We start from the raw sequence: 16,275 nt of genomic DNA on the forward strand, positions 1-16,275 counted from the left end.
AGATCGGTTAGGCCTAATTATAAAAGTATTGTTATTATTAATGTATTATTATTATTTATAAAAGTATGGATCACATTAATGATATATCATAAACAATAAATAAAATATGATATCCCATTGTCAAAAGATATTAATTTTATAATCTTGGTGTGACTTACATAGTGTTTCTGATCTTTTCTGATCAAATTTTGATGTTAGTCCTACTCTGTAGTTGAGGAATGAATGCCAGAGGCAATTATCAGAAGAACCAAGCTTCTTGATAACAGCTTTATTCTTCACCAACCGTTCATAAAACTCCCTGAAAAACTTACCCCACATATATAACACAAAACGCAAGATTTGTCTTTTGAGTTTGTGTCAAGATGCAGGGATTTAAATCCTTGTTGCTGGTCTATATTAAAACTGCATGTACACTTCTTGGTCATGCTTATTCACTGCTCTACAAATAAAGGAACACACACAAAACAATACAACCAGAGATGTGAGTTTTAGCTTTTAGGAACAATTAGTGTTTTTTTAATCATATTAACGGGCCGACCGGGATGTGCCTCTGAAATGGGACATGTGGTCATCCTACTACTGCATGCAATTTAAAATGGATGGTACAACAATAAGTACATTTCTAACACTTCTGGTACTATCATCTATCTATTAATATATAACATGCTCAAATGCAAAAGTTCAACTGTTGTGTCAACATATACTGTCCCTTACATTTGTCCTGTCCTGCAAAAAATTACACTTCACATCTCAATTTGTATCATGTTCAATAATCACTTCATGGAAATAACTATATGACATTATTTATTCTGGTGTCATTCATTTCTAAAAGTATTAATTTGTGTAACAAGTGTGTATCATCTAGAACTTAGAATAAAACTTTGTGAATCAGGGGTCCGCTTCTTTGTATTTGCTCCCACTATCTATTTCATTCCAATTCATAATTGTGATTAATCAAGAGTGCAGAAAAGAGATGTAAAATAATGAAATTTTTAATATGCAGCATCAGAGATTAACACTTGGACTGCAGTACCTCAGGTGCAAAATTGTCAATATGAAACTTGTTTCTATTTATGCACTACAGTTCAATAAAAATGAAACTGAAGAAAACGTTATCACTTATTGCCTATTAACTTAAAAAAATACTTTTACTAAATGCAGAAGAAGGCCCCAGATGACTTGTGGCTTTGTGGTCTTCAACAAAATCATTTGAAAATAAAATACGAAGTATGCAAAACCAAATTTGTGTCATAAATATTTGTTTGCTCTTCCTAACTTTATCCCTGACTCTGGCCTGTGCAGAATGTGCATTTTTGGAACTTAGGTTAATTCAGAGTTATCTGCAGAATAGTACTTCTCAGCAAATTTTCAACAAACATATCTGCTTTAAACAATAAGCACAGGCAAATGAAATGGCTAAATTTTGAACACATTGTGAAGCAGTTTGCTTATGCCATAGCATTGAAGTGAAAGTTCGTTTTGGGCTGAATTTACTATTGTTACTTGCTTCTTGAATCTTGATCGATATGTGCTAAATGTACATTCATTAGTTGCTTGATGTAAAATGCATACATTTTTGACAAACATGAGCCACACAATGTGAATATATGGCGTTTTAGTCTGGTTTCATAACATAAACAGGAACTTTAAAATATAATACACGCTGTTATGTATTGCATGCATAATACAGACCTCATAGTGCAAAAAACACTATGGCTGGAGAGAGGTGGGTTAAAATCATGACAAGCATCTAGACCATCCCCCTCGATTTAGTAATGGCACTATTCTGCACGATTTTCAATTTAACCTTCAGGCACTTCCGTAATAGGACTTTTCCCCTCTAAAAGCATCTTTTAACATACATCCTGCCACAAAAGATCACTATGACTTGGCAGAAAATTTAAAGTCAATATCATTAATAGAGTCAGGGTTCCCATTCATTTTGGAATACAAAGTCTCTAAGTTTTCTTTAGCCTTCATCACAAAACTTGAGTTTTCACAACACTTGAATGCATTAATGATACTAAAGATGGTAAAATAACAACTTACCTATGATCAAGGAAAAGAAATTTCCACTCTAAACTATGTCTTGAAGTAAATTCACTTTTAGACGAGTCAACTATTGACATTTCCCTTATCAATTGAGGAGTCTGAAGTCTGCCTGTTCCCACAAAGACTAATCTGTAGTGATTAAAAAGTCATCAACATTACCTTTAATTTTGTAACAACTGTATAAACCTCATAAATGTATTTCATTTTACAAATAACATTGATACCCTTTCTTTTTAGTTACGATAATCTAATATTTGCTTCACTTAATGCAAATATCTATTTCATACAATTATAAATAATCTTAAAACCAGTGGATCCTTACATCAAATCAAGGTACTGAAACTATGTTCTATTCTCCAATGCACCATTCCATGAAGGCAGATAGGAGTCTTGGACCTCCCCTATTGTAACATAAATGATTCATTTGATTTCAAAACACTGTATTTTCCAAAGTATTACACATACAGATATGAATGATTCATGAAAATAACTGTAAACGCACCAAGTTTTCCTCACATTCTACAAATGTTCTATGTGTCCCCTTCTGGCCACACGACACACATCCAAGTAGTAGTCAAGTTCCACCCATATATTTTGTAGATCCCCAGTCAATGGTCATCAGAGAAGCATTGATGCATTCCTTGAGTCTTCCCTGGGATTTTTCTGTACTCTCTTCTGAATTCATGATGAAAGTTGTGCAAATTACTCACAATTATAATATTAAAATATATTAAAAACTTACGTTTTGCGAGTATCTATACTGCTTCTGCTACGTTTCGGGATGCAACTGCTCCCTTCTTCAGGCTGTTCACTTTTAGGTTATACTCAATTCATAACCGCGTCGACCTTTTATTAGGTATAGGATATGGGATTGGTTAAGTGTGTGTGGTTAAACAGTACATACTTAACACCCATAACAGGTGTGCGTCCATTTTACCATGCTGTTTTCCTGATTAAAACTGCTCCTTGGAACGTTAAAACTTTAAAACTAAATAGCCACGGCCCGCGTGTGCTGCAATTGCAATACTTCACGAGGAAAACTTGAAGTATTGCAATTGCAGCACACGCGGGCCGTGGCTATTTAGTTTTAAAGTTTTAACGTTCCAAGGAGCAGTTTTAATCAGGAAAACAGCATGGTAAAATGGACGCACACCTGTTATGGGTGTTAAGTATGTACTGTTTAACCACACACACTTAACCAATCCCATATCCTATACCTAATAAAAGGTCGACGCGGTTATGAATTGAGTATAACCTAAAAGTGAACAGCCTGAAGAAGGGAGCACTTGCGTCCCGAAACGTAGCAGAAGCAGTATAGATACTCGCAAAACGTAAGTTTTTAATATATTTTAATATCTCTTCTGAATGCACGCTGCACTGCAATAAATGAAAATCTCGCATATTCCAACACACAAAAACTCTTTTCTCGGTTTGTCACCATTTTGTACAGGCACTGCACTCATGCTGTCAACTGGTGTGCCACAATGCAAACTTGGTGAGTTTACAGTTATTTTCATGTATCATTTAAATCTGTATGTGCAATACTTAGGAAAATACAGTGTTCTGAAATCAAATGAATTATTTATAGTAGCCCTGTAGAGTGGTAATGTTGTCTTTACACAAAGGTATCTTGGGATTGGTCCCTGGTGGAGGCACATTACTTCGGATTCCACTTTACTGTAGTTCCTGTTGTGATAAGTCTATCTGAGCAGAAAGTGGAATCAAATACAAACAAAACACAGGGAGTGTGGAGGTGGAGCACACATAAGCAATATGATCTCTCCACTTTTGTCTATTGTGCTTGCTTATTCAGGGGCATAATCGAAAGATTCAAAGAGCAACTTGTTGAAGCAACTGAAGCCTTGGGAAAATTAGATAGTAATGATAGGATTGGAAATAAAGGAAGAAAAGCAAACCAATACATGTCAAAATATCACCAGCCTGTAAATGAGACATATTTGGACAGTAGGGAGAGTAGATAGCCGAGGTGAACAAGGAATGATGGAAGAGCAGTGGCGTAGCGTTATAGTATGCCCGGCGTTCCCAAATTTAAAATGTCAAAAATGCTTAAATGCTGTGATTATAAAGTAAAACGTGACTAATTTCATATATGTTTGACCTTCATGGCACTATAATAGCTATTTTTCGCGATCTGCTTGCAACGCTCCACTCTCAACACTCGTTCTAGCATCTCTTTTGAATGCCTTTCCCGGCCGGACGCCGAGCAGGTTCGGCGTACAGGACTCCTATATTCCTTGCTGACTTTCTGGAGGGAAAGCTTCGATTTCTACAGCACGCACGTAAATGCTCTCTCTTATGCCAGCGTACGAAGCAGAGAGGTCTATCGCGATTGGTTCATGTGACCCTTCCTGCCTTCTGAAGCAGACGACAGCGGTAGAATTCCTACCCGGTTCTTCGCTCTTCGCGCTCATGCAACTCGTGCTATGTGATGCTACAATACGCAATATTGACTGACGTAACTTTACCAATCTCAAATATACTGCTTCTTAATGGCCACTGCATTGTATAATTTATCGCACAAACAACGATGTGCATTAGAAACTAGAAGACGAACACAGTTTTTGTCCAATAAGTTGGTGAAGTCCTCGTGGTAAAAATTCAGCCTGTGGCTGCTCTACCACTTAACCCGCAAAACTATTATTTTTTTTATTGTATTTTTTCGTTATTATCTAACTACTTAATATTGTGTCAATGGAAATATTTAGCATTCATTTGAAAACTCTTAACATCGAATGGTCTCTGGACAAAATTATTTTAAAATGTTTATCAGCATTCTCAAGATGTAATAAATATTCGCTGCGGGACGGCATAGGTTCGAATCCGGCTCTGGTCAGAATTTATTTGGCCTACGTATAGGGCCTGTGGCAACCCACCATCGTGAGGAAATTGGGGAGCTTCGAATGAGTAAGCGTAATCCGGCTCCCTGACTATTCCAATCCTGGTTGCAGATCTCCACGGTTAGAGGTGACGAAGGAAAGCGTGGGAGGGAGACCGGCAGTCGGTAGGTACGCCAAGGCCCTTCATGGGCTGTTGCGCAAAGGATTATTATTATTAATAAACAGTGGTCTGAATTACTAATCGGTACTGTTACGTCAGTAGAGTGTACGATATTTGGATCATCCACTTTGCTTTGCACAGTGTGCCAAGACGACAGAGGTCCCTAGTTCGAATCCTGGCGTGAGCATGGGTGTTCTTTGTCAGTGTCCCTTCATCAATATCATCACTCATATTCATATTCGCAATTAACCAAAAGTGGCAGAAAAGCGAAATAAAATAAACCAAATCAATCAGTAGTTGGATCATCCACAACAATGACGACTATTGTTGTGCAGAGGCGCTTATGATTCAGGTAGGTTTTTAATGACTTGCGTCATGCAGAAAGGTATAAAACAGCAGAGTTCAAAACATTTGTGGCATAGTGAGGCATCTAATTTTCTAGCTAAAACATGCATTGATGATGTTTTTTTGAAAACCCAGCTGACTTCAGGCAAATAAACAATACCTGTGGCGACTAATACCATAAGTAAATTATTAAGCAAGAAAGGGCCGACTCTTCCTTCGGACTTGGCGTTCCCACCCGAAATGTCCATGCTACGCCACTGTAGAAGAGAACATGACACAGGATGCTGCAGAGGTGGCAGCAGTCTTAGACAAATGAAGTACGAAAGAAGAAGAGATACACACACACACACACACACAGTGGAACCTCAATTTTACACTTTCCTGCTGTTTAGGTTTTCTTGACCTGCATGCCCTGAAAAATGTGAAATCAAAATTCCACTGTATGTACATGTTTGCGTGGTGTCTGATACACACATATATATACACACACACACACAATGGAACCTTGAGTTTTACATTTTTGAGGAGACCAAGCTGAAAAAATCTAAAATGTGGGAAAATGTAAAATTGAGGAAAATTTTATAACATTTTGCTATGTTCAGACCTTCAAGATTGAATGTACAATGCAACAAAATGTAAAATCCAGGAACATAAAATCGGGGTTCCACTTTAAGTAAATGAAAGGAAGGAGGGCCAGAAGTGCTATATTTCTAATTTTATACATAGGAATATCAGTTAGAACACTGAAAAATTATTACCTGTGATCAGAGTCTGAAAAGCTGCTAAATTTGCTGCTACTAGAAATTACATTTTCTATTTCTGACGAATCCCTGTCTCCACCTAGAACAGAAACATGAAACATATTAATTCAACAAATTAGCTTTTAAAACTGGTACATATTATTGCATATTTCATCATTAAATCATACTCTGCCAAAATAGTCATGCAAGCAAAATCCACCTTGGAAAGGTTCTCAAAAGAAACCTATGCAATAGTGACCACTCCCACCGACCTCAACACCAACCCTGGGGCCCTCAATAAAACCTGGCTTCCCCATGAGGAATATGCATATCCACCCAACCTTCTCCTCCAACACCACAAGAAACCAAGCACGGGCCTTAAGCTTTTGCAAAAAAAAAGCCTGCCTGCGTATTCAAACAAACATATTTCCATGGAAAGCAGACGACGAGGTTAAGAACTGACACCAACAGTGCCGAAATCCCGATGCATGGCAAAAGAAAGATGCACTATGTTCACACCAGAATGGCAGAAAGTGAAAGGACCACGTCAACTAGCACCGCCACGAGCACAAGCAGGAGGAGGAACTATGTCACCCACAGCAGGACTGTACATGCTTGATGAATCCACCAGACGCATGGTAAAATTAAACTTATCAGAGTAAATTACATACTAGTCATGTTTTTAAAGCAAAATAATTAACAACATAAAAAAATCTTTTTGCACAATGTATTGTCAAGATGATAACTCAAGTGGTTTTTTTTCAAATCAGGCTGCAAACACTGGAGTTTAGAGGGTTTGTTGTAACAAAGAGAAAATTAAATTTGAATACATTCTCAAGGGATGTTCCTCAATACAATTCTCTAAATTATTCTTAAGGTTCATTTATGCAATTTTACCTACATCAATTTAATAACATGCTACAGCTTTAAAAGTAAATGCCATTGTGATAATGGTGACACTTACTTTCTTGCCTCACCCACTTGCGGAAGTATCCGATAAATTGTACTAGTTCATACGTGACTTCGTCTTGGCAATCTAAACCTCCTCGTTTCAAATGACATACAAATGAAACTTGATTCTCTGAAAAATGAAAAGACCATCTGGATTAATATTCCCTCAAGTGAGGTCTAATGTCAGATACAAATAATGATATTAATAATAACCCCTTAATATTTAACTGCAGCATGCACACAAATTAAAGTCATGAATTGAGAAAATGTTTCCATTTGGTTGTTGTCCAGCTGTTTAGTTCAGGTCATGAAAATGACCTGTTTTCCTACCGTCTTTATGGGGGGTTTCATCAGGCTCCTAGGTAGAATTGATCTCCAGGATTCATGGGTTATAAGGAGTGGGCTTTATAAACCAAGTCCATGGATTCAAAGATTTAAGTATTAAATGAAGGTAAATTGTGTGTGAGAGAGGGAGGGGGGTCACTAAGTTAATAAACCATAGCACAGAAAGTTTAGTATCTACACATTTTTTTTTTGTGTGTGCCATTCTCATTGCAGAAACTACACACTTCTTGTTGATACTTTGAAGGAAAAAAATATTTTCCAAAGTAAAGCAAAAGTATCACAGCTGCACGAGTCATCACCACACACACACAAAAGTGAACAGCGAATGAGCATCTCGCCTCCTAAAAAACCAAATCTCGAGTGTTCTCCACCCCTAAGAAGAAACTATGCAGCAACAAACACCATTTCCTTTAATTCTGTGACTTCAAACAAATGCACAAGAATGTATGTGCACTCCTTTGCTGTAGACAGGTTGTCAAAACAATACCACTAATGTTCCCTCCATGGTCCACTAACACTAGTCTTCTTCAACTGATTCATTGAATTGTGTTATTTCACGTCACTTTCCTACCACTCATGGGTAAATGCGATGGAGGATGAGTGATGACATGATGAAATTGATGAACACTCACAAAGAACACCCATGCCTAAACGAGGATTCGAAACGAGGACCCCTGGCACCTGCTAACCAATCTGCCTCATCTTTGAAAAGGAAACTCACAGTATTTGCCTGCATACAGGAACTGATTGCTTTACCTTTCCAAAACTAAATGTTTTGCATACAGAATTGAAAAACAGAAATAAATGTTTTGAAAATCTATTTAAAAACACATAAAAAAGTATGCATCATCCATCTGATCTAGGACTCCCCCCTGTCTTTTCCACAATAAAGTCAGAATCAAATTACTATCTAAAAATTACTACACACACTTCAAGGCTCATGTAGCAATAAAAACATGTATCTCCACCATTATCTGATCCAAAGAAGGTCCACAAATAACATACCACACAACGATGCTCCTTGATACAAAAATTTACTAATCCGGCAAAAATACCTAGTGGTACAGAAATGTGCTGACTTGGGATTAAATTATTAACAGAAGTAGTGAGTTTTGTGGACCCTTGAACACTCCTGTTCACATAAATTGGCACAACTGATAGGGTTTTAACAGTTAAAACATGTTCCACTTCATCTGAACAGAAGTGTACAAACAACTAACAAGAGAGGTTAAGTGTCCCCCTCCGATTTCCATGAAACGTGGCAGGTGTATAGAGGGGCCCAAAGGAAGAAATACGTATTTTTTTGTTTCAGCTAAAAAATGGTTTTAGGGGGCAACCCCCCCCCCCCTTCAAATGTCAAGATGAGGAGAAATTGAAGTGGGGATCTGACCCCGAAACCACGTAAATATGGCATAGGAAGAACACGCACATATAATTGGAACACACACACAGCACTGAGATGTGTTTGCCAGTGATGTGCACTTCATATCTCAAGTGTCCCACTTGTGTATCTGCCAGTACTATTAGCACAAAACTTCAAGCACAAAACTTCAACCATCATTGTCCTTCACGATAGCACTTGCGTTTGGTACCAACAATCCTACAGTACTGTGCTGGCGGTGTTCCAATTATATGTGCATGTTCTTCCTACGCCATATTTACATGGTTTCGGGGTCACATTCCCACTTCAATTTCTCATTATCTTGACATTTGGGGGGGGGGGTGCCCAGTTTCTTAGCTGAAACAAAAAAACACGTATTTCTTCATATAGGTCCCTCTATACACCTGCCAAGTTTCATGGAAATCAGAGGGGGACACTTAGATAACCTCCCTTGTCAGAATGAGACTAATAAATTGTTTTGTGCGTAGTGTAACACTGCATGGCACAGAAATTTTAACCCTACAAAGAAGTGAGGAAAAGCAACTAGAATCTTTACAAGTGTGGCTGTGGTAAGGAGAGGAGCACGTGAAATGGACAAAGTAAGAAATACCATATTTACATGTGTATATTGTGTGTGGTGTATAATGCACACCCTGTTTTTTTATGGGGAAAAGCAACAAAAAATATCTCAAACATAATGCACAGTACAATTCAGATTGAAGAAATGACTTTCTTAGTTGTAGGTCTTGAAGCTGTTGCCGATCAAGAAGGAATGACCATACATATTCAATGAGTCACCTGTTGCTATGTGGACCAAGACGAGAACATAGTCTTGTGTATACAATGAGTCGCCAACTCATGCCCCTTCATCCCCCCACTTTGCATCCCAAAGCTTTCACTTCTGTAACCATCTTGTATATTCTGAAGAAGAAGAAAGCGAGATCAAAATGTGAAAGAGGGTGAGTTATACTGCTGTTTTCAAATTGCAAGTTCTGCAGTATATGCAGGAAGATGACAACGGGATGTGCCAGAATGCCACCACTTTACTTGAGATCTCAAAATGCTCCGATGCAAAGTGAAAAATCATTGGAAACTACCATTTTACTTTTATATGCGTTTTTTAAAAAAATATTTTTACTAAAGAAACTCAACATATTTGTATTTGCGTCTGTTGTTATATATGTGTTACAGGCAGTGACATAGTTAAAACATGCATGGTTTTATATTGGCTGTCCAAATTATTCCAGGCATAACATGCACCACAGATTTTGGGGCCAAAGAAGAAGATATCAAATTATCGATAATTGTAATATAATTAAGCCTTGTTTCCATATTAAAAACACTAAGTTGCTGACCAAGGCAGTTTATTGAGATATAAGAACATTTAACATGTAACGTTTACACCCTGTACCAGGGTCTTCCTCAGACAAAGAACTACATTTTTTTATAGTTCTTCATCTGAGGAAGACCCTGATACAGGGTTGAAACGTTACATGTTAAGTGTTTTAAATAAACTGCCTTGGTCAGCAACTTAGTGAGTGTTTCTTATCGATAAAATTAAATTAAGAGGATCCTATGTAGCTTAAGGTGCAAGATCAGAACACCTGAAGGTTGCAGTGAAAAACCCACCTATTAAGGCAAAGAATGAATGAATCCCTGTTTCTCCTCTGAAATTGAAATTTTGGATAGCAAATCACAATGACTTGCGGCATTAAGTAATTTCTAGAATTTCCTGTATGGAGTAAATTGTCAACAAAGGTATTTAAAATAAGTAAATAGATGAAAAAAATACGGTTGGAAAACTTTTCTGCACAATTATTTTTTTCCTTACAACATCAAACTCACCTTTTGTAATGGTGTAATTTAAAGGATCTGCACAGTTAGTAGGATTTACTAGAACATTGTAGAGCTCTGATCTATCATCCTCATATGCAAGATCATATATTGTCATGTTTAAGAGATCATTCTGTAAATAAACAATTAATTCCATTAGAACAGACAATAAGTTTAAATTATAAAAACAAATAAAATAAGAATGACATGAACTTTTGCTAAATATTGTAGAAAATTCTACTGAATATAGATGGGCCAGGTTAATCAATGCTGGTGTATCGGTATTATTAAAGAGTAATTTGTGGTAAATAAAAATTTAAATCTTAGGTCTTGTTATGGTGAATAAAGTCTGAAATTGATTTTCACATTGAATACTTATTAAAAAACCCATGGTGCAACAGCTCTTTGAGGGCCAAGCAGCTTTATCATTGGACAACAAAGAGTGAGTGCATTCAGCCTGATAACTGGTGATTTCTGGCTTGCAAGACTGGAGCCCGCTACTACGTGGGTCGTTCAATATATAAGTTTCCGTAAGCTGTAAAAAAATTATTTTAAAGATACATTAGAAAACTATACATACACGTGTAGGAGGATCCTTCCTCACTTCTCCACATAATCCCCACAGAGATTCAGGCATTTGTCCCACCGTTGCACTAATTTGTCCATACCCTTTGCAAGAAAATCAGGGCTCTGGCTATTGAGAACTATAATCACATTCCGCTTCACTTCTTCATCTGTTTCGAAACGGTAACCTTGCAATTCAGACTTTAACACCGAAAAAAAGATGGAAATCACTCGGTGCTAAATCGGGGCTGTATGGAGGGTGGAGCAGCCGTTCCCACCCCAATTCTTCAATTTTGTGTTGTGTTTGCACTGCTGAGTGGGGGCAAGCGTTATTTTCAAGAAGAATGACACCAGCTGACAGGAGACCTGGTCGCTTATGTCGAATTGCATTTTTCAGTTTATCCAATGTTTGAAAATTACGGTCAGCATTAATTGTTCTTCCTCGCTCCAAAAAGTCCATCAGCAGAACACCCTTAGCATCCATGCTTCTGAACTCCTTATGACACGAGCCCGCGTTTTCCGAACAAGCCTTTACTTTCCGCCCTTGAGCGCATGTGCCTTCACGTCTGATAACGAATCGATTGTTGTTCCTTGTAGACGAAGGATGGCACTTGTCAACCATGTGCTTCTTTTTAATGGCATTGCTTTATACAATATTTTATGGCACAGGGAAACTTATATATTGAACGTCCCTAGTACTTCTGTCAAATAGCTCCCCAATTGTCTTCACAGTGCAGAGTCAACACCAAAATTTTGAGAGCTCCTACCAGCAATCAAACCTTGAACTGCTCACACCAAATATGAAAGTGATAACAATTTGGTTACATGGGAACCCCAAACATGAATTACACAAAATAAAGCATTACACTGGTCGACATGGGTTCTGATGTTTGGAAACTAATTGTGGTTTCTGAAACTACATTTGATGCTGATTTCAGAAGTGACCTTGTTTTTGTTGTATCACCCTCAGTTATTTAGAAATCTTCATTGTTGTATAAATCGTAATTCCTGCCCAGAAATTAGAAGTTAATAATATTCCCGATAGATGGCAGTGCACCTCTCATTACATTATATGATTAACAAAATTGCTGAAGACGCCTAGTAACAATGAATGATTCAATAAATTTGTTTCTAAGTTTTGTTATTCGATACCAACTAATGCAAATAGTACAGTTTTTAATTTATTTACCGTGTATAAGGTTACGTGATCCGAAAATCTTAGTTAAGTGTGTTGTAGATATTATATATGTAAATAGCAGTAGGGAATGCAAAATATTTGATAAAGTTTTCGTCATTGTCGATAGTTCGTGCTGTGTTGTGTCGAGAGACAATGTCGTCGTTGTCCAGGAAGTGTTTGAACTCACCCCATGTATTCTGTTACATTTGTGGAAGCTATGTAGTGAAGAGGCAAAGGCAACGTATCACCACATTTGTGAGGTCTGTTTACCACAAATATTTTGGTGTTAAAGTAGGTGATCAGGACAAAAACTGGGCCCCGCATGAAGTTTGCAAAACATGTGTGGAAGCTTTGCGATTGTGGAAGTGTGGCAAGAGGAAAGCATTGCCATTTGGAATACCAATGGTATGCCGGGAACCCAAAAATCACATTGATGACTGCTATTTCAGTGCTATAGATGTTAGCGGTTTCAGTGCTAAGAACAAGAGCAATGTGAGCTATCCCAACAACATACAATCAGCCATTAGGCCCGTGCCTCATGGGCCAGATGTACCTGTACCTGTACCACGTACGAGTAGTGATAATTGCAGCACTTCAAGTGACACTGAAGTTCAACGTGCACACTATGATGACAGTGACGATTTCTGTCCTGGTACAAGTACAGGCACTCCGCAACCTTTCACACAACATGAACTGAATGATCTCGTAAGAGACCTAAATTTACCAAAGGAGAGTGCCCAACTTCTTGGTTCCCGACTGAGTAAGAAAAACCTGTTGTCTCCAGGAACACATTTCTCATGGTACAGGCATCGAGAGACAAAGCTACTCCCATACTTTACTGAAGACGAAAACCTTGTTTATTGTAACAACACAAGGAAAGTCATAGAATTGTATGGTATTTCTTACAATGTAAGTGAATGGAGACTTTTCATTGATGCATCACAGACTAGTCTGAAGGGTGTTCTGTTAAATAACTGTAATGTGTTCCCATCGATTCCAGTTGCATATTCTGTGTCTCTTAAGGAAACTTATGAAACTTTGAGGTTCATGCTACTGAAAGTGAAATATGAAGAACATGGTTGGAGATTTCAAAGTGATAGCTTTGTTGTTGGGTCTCCAGGCTGGGAACACAAAATTCCCCTGTTTTTTGTGCGAATGGGACAGTGGGGACAGGGAGAATCATTGGAAGTAGAGAATCTCTCTCTCCAGGGAAGAAGAATGTGACACAACGGCAATTAATTCAGTCGTCTAAAATACTGCTTCCTCCGTTGCATATTAAGTTAGGGATAATGAAACAGTTTGTGAAAGCGTTAGACAAAGACGGCGAATGCTTTAAATACATTGCCAGGAAATTCCCATCCGTCACTGAGGGTAAGCTCAAAGAGGGTATTTTCGTTGGCCCTCAGATACGGAAACTGATGTTGGATGCAGATTTTGAAGAAATAATGACTGCTACGGAAAGGGATGCCTGGGTAAGTTTCAAAATGGTGGTTGCCCATTTTCTGGGCAATGAAAAACACGTTAACTATGAACATTTTGTGAAAAATCTGCTAACGAATTTATGTAAACTTGGTTGTAAAATGAGCCTCAAATTGCATTTCCTTAACTCACATCTAGATTTCTTTCCGAGTAATCTCGGACACTTCAGTGAGGAGCACGGGGAAAGATTTCACAAGGACATAGCAGAGATGGAACGGAGATACCAGGGACGATGGAATGTTTCCATGATGGCAGATTTTTGTTGGATGTTATAAAGAGATGTTCCTACTTCGGGTGTCGGGGAAGGCAGAAAGTCAAAAAGAATGAAGTTTGATCCTGAGTCTCAGTAATTCGAAATGCACTGTTATATCTCTTTCTAGACATGTGTAATTGAAAATGTACATGAATATAGTATATAATATAGATTTTACAATCTCAATATATGTCCCACTGATTACTATATTTGCAAAAATTATTTATTCTATGTGTCTGTAATATGATTATATAAACCCCAAATGATCCCAATAATACCATAATAGACCCCTATATGCTAGTTTTCACGATTTGTGAAAAATTGTGACGTGATGGAGCAAAACGGTTTTCAAATTTGAATTCAGCATGAAAAATCCTTTCAGAGTCACCTATTCATTTCAAAACATCGTTCAACTTTTGAAAAAATGTCGACCAGTGTTATTATCCTACTAGGCATAATCATCACTCCATTTCATAGTTTAAAAATTTACTTTTCTGCAGAATTAATCAATGTTCTAGGAAATGTGCGTAACTTTCAGAATCATCCAGACTCAGAAAAGGTATTTGTTGGTAAATTAAACTATAAATTTCATGTTTAAGAGTTTATTTTGCATCTTGGCAATTTCATGACCAACTGCCTTGAAATAATCTAAAATGAGCATTACTGCAGGCATTCTTATATTGCATTTCATGTTACTATGTCAAAAACGAATACTGTAGCTAGGATATTCGTAGCTATCACGAAAAAGGCACACTGCCTTATTCATAACATTACTAATAATTACTTTGCCATACTAATATTTCTATAGGGGCCTCCCTGATGGCGCAGCGGTAGTGTTGTTGCCTTGTAATCAAGGGGTCCCGGTACCTGGTGGAGACACGTAGTGGTTCGGATCCCACTTTAAACTATACGTCCAGTCCCGATTAGCCTTACTATGCATAAAGTGAACTTAAAACACCCAATCAATCAATAATATTTCTGTAAACAGTTTATCATTTAGAGCATCATTTAATTCATGTGGTCTTGTTTCATAAAATAAATGTACAATATGTAGCTTCTTTTCTTCCAATTGATTGAGTTGGTATTTTAAGTCCACTTTATATACAGTAACACTAATCAGGACTGGACCTACAGTTTAAAGTGGGATCCGAACCGCTATGTGCCTCCAACGGGAATCAACCCCGAGACTCCTTGATTACAAGGCAATGATGCTATAGAGTGACCACAAACAAAAGAAACTTCAGCGAAAAGTCTCCATGCACCTCCCCCTTCTTCCTTTCAACTGGGGCCATAAGGAAGCATGCTTCACTCTGCCCCTTCCCTCTATGCAGTATTATGGTGAACAGGAGTCGTAGGTCTGCCCAGGCTTTTTTGCTTGTGGTTCCACTATACCACTGCATCATCGGGAGGCACATTTCTTTCAACCGATCCAAGGTGAATGAATCATGTTCCCCATGAAATGTCAGCCATTTTGAATCAGATCAATAGAATATAGGTAAATTACATGTGTCTTATTTAATTTTAATAAATTGGTATCTGTAAAAATTTAATACTACCCAATCTCTACTACTGAATACATGCATATACATGTATAGCATGAACAGCAGCAAAGATTTTAACTTTACAATTCAAAATTAGACTGCATTGATAGCACAGGTACTTCTTGAACCACAAAAAATATTATACAGTTAAATTGGAAATTTTCATTAGTATGCTCATGAAACTTTCTCAATACACTATTTAAATCAAAAACCCTTAAATCTATATTTAAAGCTAGAAAACAACACTTACTGGTAAGTGTCCTAACAATGAAGTTATACTTTCTGAGGCATACAATATTCTCCCTGATGATGAAAATACCATTATAAAGCCATCTAAAGCCTGGAAAATAAAGGAAAAAAAATAAGTCTTATACTTGCTGTCAATAACAACAGAAAATTATCATAACAGTTATATTTTTCTAGAACTATTTATTTAAAAAAACTGGCTTCCATAGAAGAATGGTGGGACAATGCACTAAGCCAGAGGTTCAAACCCTGTTAAAGTATCTTCGTCTCATCATCCATTTCATTTCTTCAACATTCACCCTCATCATTGCAATTAACCTACGAGCTAGGAGAGTAACATAAAATGATGC

At 37.4% G+C, this 16,275-nt stretch overlaps 1 protein-coding gene across 3 annotated transcripts in view; it reads right to left on the reverse strand.

The window, feature by feature from the left end:
• The window catches only part of Clk (circadian locomoter output cycles kaput protein Clock), a 64,540-nt gene that overhangs the window by 36,127 nt on the left and 12,138 nt on the right, over nucleotides 1-16,275 (reverse strand). For all 3 annotated transcript variants that reach the window (XM_083126349.1, XM_083126350.1, XM_083126348.1), the window contains exons 6-10: nucleotides 15,930-16,019; nucleotides 10,678-10,798; nucleotides 7,120-7,236; nucleotides 6,174-6,255; nucleotides 2,050-2,181 (exon numbers count right to left, since the gene is read on the reverse strand). In XM_083126349.1, coding sequence (XP_082982475.1) covers nucleotides 2,050-2,181; nucleotides 6,174-6,255; nucleotides 7,120-7,236; nucleotides 10,678-10,798; nucleotides 15,930-16,019 — 542 coding nt within the window. The remainder of the gene's footprint in view (nucleotides 1-2,049; nucleotides 2,182-6,173; nucleotides 6,256-7,119; nucleotides 7,237-10,677; nucleotides 10,799-15,929; nucleotides 16,020-16,275) is intronic.

The sequence above is a fragment of the Lepisma saccharinum genome, chromosome 8 (assembly GCF_977018435.1).
Source record: "Lepisma saccharinum chromosome 8, izLepSacc3.1, whole genome shotgun sequence".
NCBI lineage: Eukaryota > Metazoa > Arthropoda > Insecta > Zygentoma > Lepismatidae > Lepisma > Lepisma saccharinum.